The sequence below is a fragment of the Triturus cristatus genome, chromosome 3_1, assembly GCF_964204655.1.
Source record: "Triturus cristatus chromosome 3_1, aTriCri1.1, whole genome shotgun sequence".
Lineage (NCBI taxonomy): Eukaryota > Metazoa > Chordata > Amphibia > Caudata > Salamandridae > Triturus > Triturus cristatus.
This window is the reverse complement of record NC_140583.1, coordinates 719,030,904-719,044,504: the sequence shown is the minus strand read 5'-3', so window position 1 is coordinate 719,044,504 and position 13,601 is coordinate 719,030,904. Positions and strand designations below refer to the sequence as shown.

Below are 13,601 nucleotides of genomic sequence, written 5' to 3'. Positions count from 1 at the left end.
TGTACCGCTGAGGGGCATGACTGCAAATGTGGTAGTAGGAGTCCTCCTCTGCATCATTTCTAGGGTCGGATTTCCAAGGACAGTAATTCTGACCGGGGAACCAACTTCACCTCTACTTACATAAGTAAGATGCGGGAGCACTTCTCCATGGCCTACCACCCACCAACCAATGGTTTGGCGGAGCGGTTTAACAAGACACTGAAGAGCATGATGGGCTCTCTGCCAGAGAAACTCAGGATGAAGTGGGATCTTCTTCTCCCATGACTCTTATTTGCCTACAAAAAGATTCTGCAGAAGGGAGTAGGGTTTGGTCCCTTTGAACTTCTGTATGGACACCCAATGTGGGGTCCACTCACTTGAGTCAGGCAAAGAAAAACCTTCAGGCAAGCCAAGCACAGATGAAAGAATGGTATGACCAGAAAGCTATGCTGGCTGGTTATCAGGAAGGGCAGGAGGTGTTGGTGCTAAAGCTTTTTTGTCCATGTAAATGGTGTGGGCTATACAAAGCAGATGTAAGATGTGAACTACTTGGTGGACACAGGTGCCACAAGGGAACCTGAGAGGGCATTCCATGCGAACAGGTTGAAGCCTTAACTCCGGAGAGACAACACAGTGAATGCTATGGCTATGGAAGAGGAGGAAGTTGAGGAAGATAGTGAGTCTCTTCCTGACTTGCTGCATAGTGACATGAATGATGGCACTATGGAAGGGGTTCAGTTAAGTTAATGACTGATTAGCAGAGAGAGAGTGTAGAGAGGTGTTAGAAAGGTTTGTCAACCTCTTCTCGCTGACTCCAGGGTTGACACCCATCTGTGTGCCTGACACAAACCTTGTTGGACTCTGCAGGTGGTTGGGATCTTTTGTGACCTGGAGTTGCCCCCAGGGCTGGACTAGGAACACAGCAAACAGCCCTGGAAGGTTGCTGCTTGACCAGCTCTGGGAGCAGGGGAGGAGGGTGTGGGGTGGATGCAAGAAGCACTGCTCCTGCTTTTCTTACTGGGGACTGACCCCCTGTAAAAAAATCACCCCCTCTCCCCCCGCAACCACAAAACAGGCCTACCCCCCTACGGCCCACCGGGGAAATGCCCGGTGCCCGCTATGACCAGTCCAGCCCTAGTTGCCCCTGTGACCAAACTAGCATTGGTTGGAAAGGTAGGAATAGAACCAGTGATTGGCATTGCTGATAAATCCCATTCAAGACTCCATGGTACATAAAGAGGGTCGGATGGTCAACTGTGCCGAAGGCAATTGAGAGGTTCAACAATATCTGAAGGCAGGGGTCATTTTCATCTGTTGCCCAGAGGCCATCATCTATGATGCGTAAGGTTGCTTTTTCAATTATTTTGCTGATGAGTGATGGACCTGTACTTGGTGAGGTCATTGGGGTCTAGCGTAGGTTTATGTAGGAGTTGCAGGATCTGGCCTGTCTTGAGTGCTTCTTGGAATATGCCTTTAGCCATAGACAGTGACAATAGATGAGAGATCATCCTCAGAGAGAACCTTAACGAAGGACGAGGATAAGGCATCGTGTTCACAAGAAGTAGCTTGGAGGGAGTTGAGTTTCTCGCAGAGATCTGCTTGATGAAGTGCTTTGGTACTGTACATTGCAGGATTCTACAGGAAGGGTGGGCATAAAAGAAGAGGCAAGCTTGGTGTCGTTGATGTGTGCCCAGCTCTTCTGTATTTTCTCACTGAAGAAGAGGATGGTGGCATTGCACTTTCTGTGGCATGAGTAATAGATGGGTCCGGCAGGGTTTTGAGGCAGTGCTTGTTAATAATAATAATGTTTTTCTAAGTGTTTAGTCAATAAAAACCGTCAGAATGAAATTCATTCATTGAGTAGCATGAAGATAAGCAATTTCTTTACTTTCACTCTAAAACATTGTCCTAGACCATCTTGTCAAATTGTTTTCATATAAAAGAGAATAGCTATAAAACCTTTAAAAAGTCTTATGAAAACAAATGTTAAAAACATTAATTTCTACAATGCTTCATTTCTCTTAATACAACAGCTTACTATTAAACCACAGTTTTGCTTCTAAATAATAATTATCTCCCACATAGGTCAGCCTTCAGTGCTTTTTGTTTAATTTGATTGTTCTTTATATTTCTTAACTGGAGTGATAACAGTTTTTCTTTTATGACTAATATAATCCCAGGATTTAAAGTGCAAGAGCCTTGTGCAAATTAGTCAATGTTTGTAGGAAACTGGCTCTATATATACTACACCAAAATGAGTTATAGTGTGTATAGAGTCCAGGTGACCCCAGAGGTTAAAGTTAGATAGAACCTTACTCTCTATTTGTGGAAGAGTGGTCGAGCAGTAAGGCAGTATCTGAGGACAGTGTTAAGCATTTGATGTACGCACTCAGACAGCAAATGAATTCACACACTCAAGAACTGAACTCTAGGCCAATTGTTTTTGTATAGAAATATATACTGTTGTTTTATTTTTAGAACCAAGCAAGATTGGCACAGGTAAGCATTAAATACTTTACAGTAATAAGTTGCTGGTTGTAGAACAGTTTGAAAATGCAATAGGAATTGTATTTACAGGGGATGCAGTAGGTTGCAATACTTAGCAAATACAGTACATTGAAATGGATAGGCTTTTTCAGTAAATTACAGGTAAGTTACTTTTTACGTTACTTTTCTAACTCAGTGCTGGACACCTAGATTCAGCACTGGGACATTTCCTGCAAACAGGTAAGTAAATACGTTTTGGTTATTCGTGCGATTTTTAAAGAATATTTGTAGATTTCAAAACTCCACACTTAGAAACTTTTTGGAGGAAAATTGTCAATCTATGGAGGAAAAACAGGTTATCGGTTCACAGGTAAGTTATCGACTGTAGGAGTTAAGGTTCTAGGGTTAGACTCAGGGGTCCCCCAGGGTCAGTGATGCACTCTTGTTACACCCTAAGCGGCACTAGGGCGGCCGGGTGCAGAGTGTTGAGGCCCGATGTTATCCAGTGGGGGATAGGGGGCCTCCGGTTGGTGGCTGCTGGCAAGCAGGCCACTGGGTTGTGGGAGCAAAGCTCCTAGGGTTTAGGTCAGGGCAAATGGGGAAACACAGTATCACAAAAGGTGCACCCTCAGCGGCACTGAGGTGGCCGGGTGCAAAGTGCTGTTTCGACGTCGGGCGCCCTGTTGTTTTCAATGGAGAACCTCTGGTTTGCAAAAGCACTGCAGGCAGGGAGATGAAGGACTTCTGGGTGCGAGGAAGCAAGGTTCAGAGTGCTCCCTAAATACTAGATTTAGTGGCTTTACAGGTAAGTAAAGGGTAGGGACCAATGGGTCCCTTCCCTGGGGTGGGTAACACCCCCTATCGTGCCACCCTCCTGGGGGAGGGGGACAGGAGCCTGTCCCTGATTGGTTGGGTCCCCCCCATCATCAAGATGGCGGGGTCTCAGAGTTGTGCATCACCTCGCCCTGCCACCTGAGGGGTGGAGTTGGCAGAGATGGGCACACCTCTTTCCCTCACTTGCTTTTCCTGCCGGCTCTCCCGCCCAAAGTGGGGGGTAGAACCAGTGGGGACCAGCTGCTGAAAGCAGCTAATGGTCTGGGGAGGCTCACAAAGGCGGCATGCCTTTGAAGCTTCCCTTTCGTGAACCCTGCCCATCCTGGGGGAGGAGGCTTGGCACCTCGTCCCAGGATGTACATTGTTTCAGGCCCCCGAGAGCAGCAAGATCTCGACCCAGGGGTCCAGAAACATGTCTGCTGGTGGCAGCCTAAGCAACCACTTAGCCGAGTCACTAGAAGTTGGTCGAGTTCCAGGGCGCATCTCTAAGATGCCCTCTCTTGTGCATTTTGCACTAAATCCCACACTGGCATCAGTGTGGGTTTAATGTGCTGAGAAGTTTGATACCAAACTTCTCAGCTTTCAGTGTAGCCATTATGGTGCTATGGAGTTCGTAATGACAAACTCCCAGCACCATATACTCTTAATGGCAGCACTGTACTTACAACGCCCAGGAATGGACTTGGCGACTGTAGGAGCACAGGGCTCATGCATCTGTACCCTCACCACTGGCATAGTGCACCTAGCTAGAGGGGTGACTGATCTATGCCAGGGCAGTGGTTTGTAGGCATGGCAGGGATGTGTGCCATGTCGACTCTTCACTTTGTTCTGCACCAAGACATGCAGCCTGCAAAGGCAGTGTGTGAATGTCAGGGTACAGGACCTCTAAGGGTGGCACAATAAGTGCTGCAGCCCTTAGAGGCCTTCTCTGATCACAGTGCCCTGGGTACCTGTGGTACCATTTACCAGGGCTGACCTGTGGCCAGAGATGCCAATTGGGTTTAGGCTTCAATGCAAATTTAGGGAAGGACCATAGACCCTGGGTACCTGATTAGCAGGAGCCCAGGGCACACTCAGTCAAAGAACATCAGCAATTCAGCAAAAAGTGGGGGCATACCATGCAGAAAGAGGGCACTTTCTCACAATGTTACTTTGTTCTTACCTGTTCTCCAATTATCGTTCCCTAATATTACTCCTTTATAAAAGTGCAACTGCCTTATGATAGTTTTCCATTACTTGGGTGTTTGCTTTTACAAATGAGGGGTCTAGAGGAGCCACTAAGCTCCGTAATTACCTCTGTCCTGCAGGATCGAATTTTTATATTTCTAAAAATTCCTTTCAGCATTTTTTTCTTTTCTTTCAAGAACTTAGGGCAAACACAGAAGATGTGTACCAAGGTTTATTCCTTATATTTACACAGTCGACATTTTTGGTTTGGCGACTGGTCCTTCCAGGTTGGGATTAGAGGCAGTGCTCGGTTGTCTTTAAAAGCTGCTTCTGTTGGTGCCTTCATTGATGGTGTTGGTATAGTACTTTGTTTAACTGATGTGGGGATTTGTCTGCGCGTTACAGAGAGGATCGTCAGTATTGTGAGATCACCTGCATTCTTTTTTCTTCCACTTTCTTTCCTTCGCACATGGATTGTTTAATGTCAGCGAGGCCTTTACATTACCCTGTACCTGAATGTTTTGGCTTACAATTTCGTGCTTGGATTAGGTTGTGGGTGTCCTCATAGTTTTCCAAAAAATGTCAAGTGGACACAGTGAGAGAGTAGTTCAAGAATTAGGTTGCTTATGGAGAAGTCTTTGAAGGCTCTGTAGGTTTGACCTTCTTTTTTGTGTTGACCTGCGTTTCTTAGTAGGATCATGAGCAGTGAGATACGGATAGCAAAGTGTTGGTCCAGTCCAGGGGTATGGGTGGTTGGCCTTGGATTGTTGGTGATGTTGAGAAGACAAGGTCATGGATGTGACCTTTGTAGTGTGATGTTTGTGTGATATGCTGTACCACGTTGAGTGTGGCAATGAGGTTAAACAGGTTATCTCTTTTTTAAATTTTGTTGTCTGAGAGGTTGAAGTCACCCAAGAGGGTGGCGTTGGCCAGCGCAAACCCCTACTCGATAAGTCCTGTCTAATCCACGAGGCCAGAGGTTCCAGAGACAGGGCAAAAAGCAGGGGCGATAGTGGGCAGCCCTGTCTGGTGCCCCGACTGAGAACAAAGGTTCCCGATCGTTTGTTATTAACCATGACCTGCGCAAGGGGAGCGGAGTAAAGGAGCCTGACCCATGAGATGAACTGAATTTCGAGAGTACTGCAAACAGGTAGGGCCACTCAATCGTATCGAAGGCCAAAGTAGCGTCCAGAGATAAAATGACTGCATCCTCCTGTATCGTTCCAGCTCTCGCAATCACCCCATGAACCCGCCTCAGATTTAGAGCAGTATTGCGATGGGGCATAAAGCCTGATAGGTCTGGATGTACAAGGGAACCGAGCACTCGTGTAAGACGGGTGGCTAGAAGTTTAGCTAGTATCTTAGGTTTGGCGTTTATCAAGGAGATAGGTCTGTAAGATGTGCACTTGTCCCTCGGTTTGCCGTCTTTAGGGATGACTACGATTGATGCGAGCTGTTGGTCTGGTGGTAGCCCTCCCGTCTCTTTACTATCTTCGAACAAGGCGCGCAGATGTGGGGTAAGCTTGTCAGGGCACATTTTGTAAAGCTCAATTGGTAACCCGTTGGGGCCCATCGCCTTACCCGGTTTGAGAGCTCTGATCGCTTGCGCAATTTCGTCATTAGTCACCTCACTGTCTAAATAGCTCCGATCGTCGTCGGAGAGAGACGGTAGTCCAATATCTTTGAGGAGGACAGCCTAGTCCGTCTCTCCAAAAGACGACTGCGACTTAATTACCTCGGTATAGTGTGCTGCAAATTTCCGGGCTATATCATCCGGTTCTGTGACCCTTGCTCCCGAGACGGTCACAAGTTCAGGAACAATGCGGTTAGCTCTCTCCCTCTCATCCAACCAGGCGATAATATTCCCAGCCTTATCTCCCCATTCGTACACTCTACCGTCTCTCTCCCTTCCGCAGGTTTTAGCACGTTCTGTAACAAGGGCCTTATACTCATCTGTTTTTAAGCGCAAAAGGTGCTCGGTCTCTGGGACATCCTTCCCTCCCACCTCCGCCTTCAGGTGTGATATGTCTTTTTCGACCTCCTCAAGCTCCTTAGCGTGCTCCTTCCGGACTCCAGCCACCAGGGAGATGGCAGCCCCCCCGGAACGACGGACTTGAACGCCTCCCACAGCGTCTGAGGGGAGTCCACCGAACCCAGGTTCTCACTAAAATAGTAATCAATCGCTTTCTGCAGGCCCCTGCGAACCGACGGGTTGCGGAGATACCACGGGTTAATTGGTGCAATCATATCAAATCTGCGATCCCCAAGTACTATTTTGGTCCATACCGGTGAATGGTCATATATGCCTCTCGTCAAATGGCGGACCTCTCGCACGTGGAGTAACTGAGAGGCCGGTAAGAGCAAGTAGTCAATGCGGGAGGAGCTGTGATGGGCTCCAGAGAAAAAAGTGTGTTCCCTGTCCCCGGGGTGGAATGTTCTCCAGGCATCAGGTAGTCCGAATGCCTCAGTAAAATCAGGAAGCCAACCATCTGAGGGTCCCATGGCCCGTGGGGGCCGGCGATCCAGATCCCCGGATAGCACAGCGTTGAAGTTGCCTCCCACCAGGAGAAGGCCCTCCGACAAAGCAAGGAGCAAGGTGCCCAGATCCGTAAATGTTTGCACCTGGAGTCCCGGTGGTGCATATACCGATATCAGGTTCACCAATCTCCACTCCCACTGGCCCGTGAGTGCGATATATCTCCCACGCGGATCTGCCTGTATAGATTGGGGTGAGAAGGGGAAAGAGGCTTTTGCCATGATGCCCACTCCCCGAGATCCACTAGTGAATCCCGCGTGGGCTAAGAGCATGTATCCCCATCTGTTTAGGGCTTTGCATATATTCCCCACCAGGTGCATTTCTTGAAGTAGAACCACATCCGGGGAGTGTCTTTTGATATATTGCAGAACCACCATGCCACCTTGTCCCCTAGCCCATTGACGTTCCAACTGAGCAAAGAGAAACTTTTATCCCAGTGTGACCCCATGGTGAGGTACTAAAGTAGTGCCGACCCTCACAACCCTAGATGAAGATGAGCCCATTTTCATAGCCATGCACATTGTTAAAGCCAATTTAACAGTAGAAAACAACTCAAACCCCCCAAATCCTGTCCCAACACCCCCCTCCCTGCCTCCCTGCATCTCGGGCAAGAACCAGCCCATCAACAACTTCGCAGAGTGGCTCTCGCCCCAAAAACTGGTAACAAAGTAAATTTGGGGGATAGGGGTCCCACCCGCCCGCCCACACCCCGCCTCCCCAAAATACAAAAAAAATACATCACATCAGTCCTGTCTGAGGAGACCACCCCAGGGCAGCGAATAAGGATATACTGCTTGCATCGCCGGCATATTCAAGTCTGCAGTGGGATATCTCCCACTGGATCTGCTGCAGCACCTCCAGCTCTCCCACAGGTCACAGTCTAAGCGTGAGCTATTCTCGAGCCTATAGCTCACCCATGATATAGGGCCCTGGGCTCAGCATGGGGAATGTTCTCCGTCTACTCTCATGCACTCCAGCCAGTCCGCCGCCACCTCTGGGCGATCAAAAAACCATTTGCCTCTATCCGAATCTTGGCAGGAAAAAGCATAGAATACTTCAGCCCTTTGTCTCTCAAAGTTCTTTTAACCGCCAAAAAGGATCTTCGTAGTCTCTGGACGGCCTGGGTGAAATCCGGAAAGAATGTCACAGTTGAGTTCTCGAACTTAAGTGGCGGCGAGTTTCTAGCATGCTGCAATATCACGTCTCTGAAATTGAGAAGTCTTGCTAGGGTAGGTCGGGGGGGGGGGGTGACCCCGGTTTGGGTCAACCCCCCAACACCCGATGAGCACGCTCCACCACAAAAAACTTTGACAGTCCCCTCGGCTGAAGATGGTTAAGGAACAGGTCCTCAACAAGCAGGTCCGGCGTCTGCGCCTCCGATTTTTCCGTTACACCTATGATGCGGACGTTGTTCCTCCGCGAGTGCCCCTTATATTCATCCAACTTACTTTCTGCAAACTTCTTGAAGGTGTGTAGCGCCTGGACTTCGGACTGTAACTGCGAGACGTCATCTACCAGACTCTGAGTAGTTGTCTCCAGCTGTTTCACTTTTTCATGAGTCTTGGCAAGATCCGCTCTAATCAGGGTCACCTCCACTGTGATGGCGTCAGTGCGCTGTTCCATGGAGGTACGTACTCCTGCAATGGCCTCCATTACATCTTTCAGGGATATTTCAGGGAGCGTACTCTCCATCCCTCCAGCAGACGCCAGCCTAGCCGGTTGCTCGGGGGTCAAGCTCTTGGGGCATGCATATTTGTCTAACTTGCTCTGCTGCGTCGCTTTCGCGCCCCTACTGCTTGCCATCTTGATGTTGTTGAGGGCTGGGTAATGATAGATACCTTTGTCCACCGTGCTTCCAGCCGGAGGAGGCACAGGAAAGTTGCTGACCAGTTCGGCGGGGACCAAGTCTACCGAATCTACACCACCGCTGTGCCTCTTGAGGGTTCCCGAGGGTGAGGATGCAGGACAAGAAGTTTTCTGCACGGGCCAACGGGCCCAAGGCTCCCCCAAGGTGGTCACACTGAGCAGCTAGTAATGCAGCACACTTTTCCAGGTCCCTACTGACAGCATGCAAGGCCCATCGCAAACCCACTCCGGTTGGCTCCAGTAAGGACAGGCGGACTCTCCGAGGGAGACACCACACCGCTGCACCGTTGTTGATTCCGCGCGTGTGCTCCGGGAGTGCAGTCCACCGTGCCCCCAGTCGCAACCGCTACAGGTGGTTAGCTGGTCAACGCAAGAGGGTCTGCTTCTCTGTGGCTTTCACCGTGCCATTGCCATTCAAATGCCCCAGGGAGTCACGCGCCAGATAGAGGATGTATCAACTCTGGTCAATTTGGGCAGCCGGTGATGCAACACTGTTCCTCAGCCCCCACTGTAAGCCTGCAGGGCTCACCTCAATCTCTCACCGGCTGGCACTGGCTAGGTCAGGCGGGCTCCTCGGGGCAGTCCTCAATTGCTGCTCCTCTATATATTGCGCTTCTTCACCTCGGGTGCGCTGTCCCCCAACGAGCGCCCCTGGGGGGTGGCGCTGCACTTCTGCGACACGCGGACCAGGCCGCAAGCCCCGACCTCGATTTGTTGCGCGCCCTCCTCACTGCATGCTCAGAGCGGCCCAGCAGTCACTCCAGGCCGTGGTTCTTGCCTGCATGTAGGCCGGAACTTGCCACGGGCCTTTGGTCATCTCCTTGCCACCTCCGACGATGGCGAGGCAGTCGGAGGGTGTCGCGGCACCTGGGGCAGTCCGTCCCACAGACAGGACACGGATATTTAGGGTGGATGGAGGGGTTTAGGGGCAAGGCGCTGCGGAGCTCTCCTACAACGCGGCCATCACGGAGACTCGCGTAGCCACACCTCCCAGATCTAGTTTTAACTGATGCTAGTTGAGCTTGGTTTTAATATTCACTTGCCAATGGACTGGTTTCACAGGAAGTCTTTGGATACATTTCTTCTGGTTTCCTGAGTCAGTGATTTGTGTGTTGCAGTGGCTATTATTGTCCATTCCTAAAATGTGAAGCTCTTATGCAGATTAATTACTACCTTTATTTTAATTGCCACTACATTTGTCTTTCTCATTTTCCAACATGTTGGGATCTCGGTCATATTGTGGTAGGTCCAAACCACCCAGTTAAAGCTATTAAAAAACCAAAGCTTTGCTCAGTTAATATGATCGTACTCCGATCTCTGTTTGGCATCCACCGTTCAAACTGGGTGCTATATTTTGCTGTCTTCTGCCTCACAGCTCAGATTGAACCTGCTTTACTTCTCAATTGTATGAATGATTTCCTCCATTTTTGTATACGTATAACAGGGCTTCTTCGTATGTTTTGTGGTACCTCCCCATATTTTTGATCTTGTTAGATTGTTACCATTCTGACTTTAAAGCATGTACCATCCACTGTAGCTCTCCCTCGTAAGGCATGTTTAACTTTTGAGACAACTACAGTCTGGTGAACTACTGTTTTTTCTGTGCTAAGACTGCAGCAATGTCTGTTATGAGTAAACTAAATTGAAATGTGGGATAAAGGTACAGGTTCTTTAATGCATTAGTTTTTTGTATTGAATAAGATGTTGGCACATTGTCACGTAAGTTTTAGCAAAACGTTTTGGTTCAATTCTGAAGTTTCATATTTCAGTCCTCTGCTTTCTGTTAGACGGTCAGGTAGAAGTCCACAGGACACGAAACAGCTTGCCACCTGCCAGCTTTTTTATTGTTCTTGCTAGCCTTCAGTTCCTTTTACCCCTGAGTCAATAGGGTTGCCTCCAAATCCCTCAAACAACCTTTTCTCTCTATTACTATCATTGCACGGACAAGTGAAAATGTAATATTGGGATGATTCGATATCCGACTTGGTACCAATACCATGCTGAGCCTTGGCCCTTTTGTCACAAACAAAGGAAGATCTCTGAGGTCAGAAGCATCAACCCATATTCCTTTATTTCTTCTTGACACCCAAATAAAAGAGGAGAGCAGTGATCCTCGACATCGTTACCACATCCACTTCTTGTTGAGTCAGGTGGCCTTCCTAAAGTTTCTCACAAAATATAGCATTGCGCCCTGCTGCATACATAATGTTTAGATGATATGTTGTGGTTTACACATTGTGGTAGAGAGACCTTCTCTGCAGAGCAGTAGGCAGACTCTGAAATGTAATTTTTCATAACAATACAAGAATGGCCATTTATTTATAAAAATCGAATTTTAATTGCTCACCCTTAAGGCAAGAGTACCACCACAGCTATGTATTCTTCTCATGACCTTGATTATTCAAACAAAATGTATTAACACCTATTAGCAACTATTTGAAAGTTCCAATAATACACCCATTCAGTAAAACGTAAGTCACTTCCACAACCCTAGCAGTCCTTTCAGTAGAATGTTGATTGCTCTCTTTTCTGTTATTTTAAAAGGGATCTGGGTACAACATTATCCAAACTCAGTGTACTATGGATGGCTCGGTGTGGGCTTGTGGATTTAGATGGGATGTCATCCTTCTCATCACTGAAGGTAGGTGAATTTACAGCATGTCACAGTTATGTGATAGTATATAGCATGTGAGCGGCAAATGTGTATTGTGCCCTGATCAAACATTTATCTGCATTACAGGCAATCAATTCAATTGCAAAATTAGAAAATATGCTTTTCATAGTTCTTTTTTATACGCAGTTCCTCCAACAGCTCTTGCAGAGAACTCCAATAAATATAGGTCATTATATTATTGAAACATTCTTTTCAAGCCACACTGCACCATTGAATATTAATGTTACACGCACTGCCTCCACACATAGCAGTTTCTCTATCCTTGCCTTCCTTTTGCTTCTCAGAATCACAGCTTCTGAAAAACTCATCTCTAGATAGAAGAATATAATGTGTCTTTATTTGTTCTTGCAAAGCCCAAATGTTTATCAGCAGCACATTAAGAGCACTTAGGATAACAATGCTAAGCATAGCCAAAAACATAAAAGCAGACAAACAAATTAAGCAAGCTAAAAACATAAAAGCAGGCAACAAACTGCTTTCTTGCTATAACCAATAAATATAAAAACACACATTTTGTATGCCGTTTCTTTATTGAAGTGCAGTTAAGATTGGATAGGATAAAGGATGCAGCCATAAATGAACATTCTTCATAGAATTTAATACATTTGATAAATAATAATTACAAATCTCATTTTTCCAGGCTTTGGGAATTATTATGGTTACTCAAATTGGACTGGTGCTGGTATTAATGGCAAGATATGCGATTTTGTAATAACCAGCCCGTAAAACAACCTTTTGTCTAAAACATCATAACAGGTAGAAACTTCTCAGCAAATCCCACTACTATTCCATATTCTAAAAAAAAATTGTAACGTACCCACCAGGTTTTTTAATCTTCTCACTAGAAACCTTATTTTTCTAAATAAATAACTCCCTTTAAACAAAATAATCTGAAACATTACAGGGATAAAATACAAAGCCACCCAAGTACAGTTCTTTAAACTATGGGGAAGAATGTAATCCTATGTTGAGGCATTTAAGTCTCCTCATCATTCTATATCAGACTGGTAGACATGAGAGTGTTTTAATATAAGCCTTTTAAAAAAAGTTTACACTTCTAAAGTATAAGAAAAACTCCTCGACAGAATATGGCAACATGCATATTTTGAAATAATGAAACAATGTGGTTGGGAAACACGTAGGATCCTAGCGACGTGATGTATGACTATGATAATTACCAATTCCTAAATAGCAACAAATACCAAATCTAAATTAGGAATTTCTAAATATGATGAATATACCTCCCACTTTGGCAGATAGCTATTTGTGTGTGTGTGTCAGCATAAGTGATTACCTCACCCTTTTCAGGAAGTACCTTTACTTGCAGCTGCACAACAGAAAGATAATGTCTCTTCCATCACAGGAGGAATTTCAGCCAGGAATCCCAAGGGGATGTTGGCAGGAAGAGAAAGCATAGATTTATTGACCAAGAGTTGGAAATTCTTGTAGAGGAGTTTGTCTCTGAACATGAGAAGCTGTTTGGGAAATCTTTCATGTCTGTTCCCGAGGCAACAAAAGACAAAATACAACCAGGATACAGCAAGGATAAATGCTGTACATGTCACCAGAAGGTCTGTGGAAAAAAACAGGAAGTAATGGTACGGCCCGTTTCCCTCACCAAGGAGAATTTGCATCAAGAAGACAGGAGGCTGTAGCTACAGGTGGGCAATGAGGAACAGAGCCATCATCTACCCCTTTGGAAGACTTAATGGAGGCAGTCTTTCAGCCTTATTCCATCTCTGGAGAATCCAATATTGATACATCTGCCCCTGTATCTGATGCTTCAGATTAGTACATTACAATTAGGCTTTCCTGTTTTCAGTTTCTATTTTTGGTATATTCTGGTAGGGTCTTTGCAGTGTTTTAAGTGATTTCAATACCTTAAAAAACAGTGGTTATCAGTGGCTACACATTTTCGTGCCATTAAAAACAACAGAAACAGTGTTTTTTAGGTGTTTATGGACAGTTTTGCTTTTATTATTGCTTGCTTTCTGCACTGATAGTGCATGGTATATAGCCAGTGTATATGAGGTCCAAATACATTTTTCCAAATCAAAC

General features: G+C 46.4%; 1 protein-coding gene across 1 annotated transcript in view; it reads left to right on the top strand.

The window, feature by feature from the left end:
• The window catches only part of LRRC56 (leucine rich repeat containing 56), a 943,429-nt gene that overhangs the window by 379,690 nt on the left and 550,138 nt on the right, over positions 1 to 13,601 (top strand). Inside the window, exon 7 of the mRNA XM_085644809.1 lies at positions 11,414 to 11,510. Within this exon, the coding sequence (XP_085500935.1) occupies positions 11,414 to 11,510 (97 nt within the window). The remainder of the gene's footprint in view (positions 1 to 11,413; positions 11,511 to 13,601) is intronic.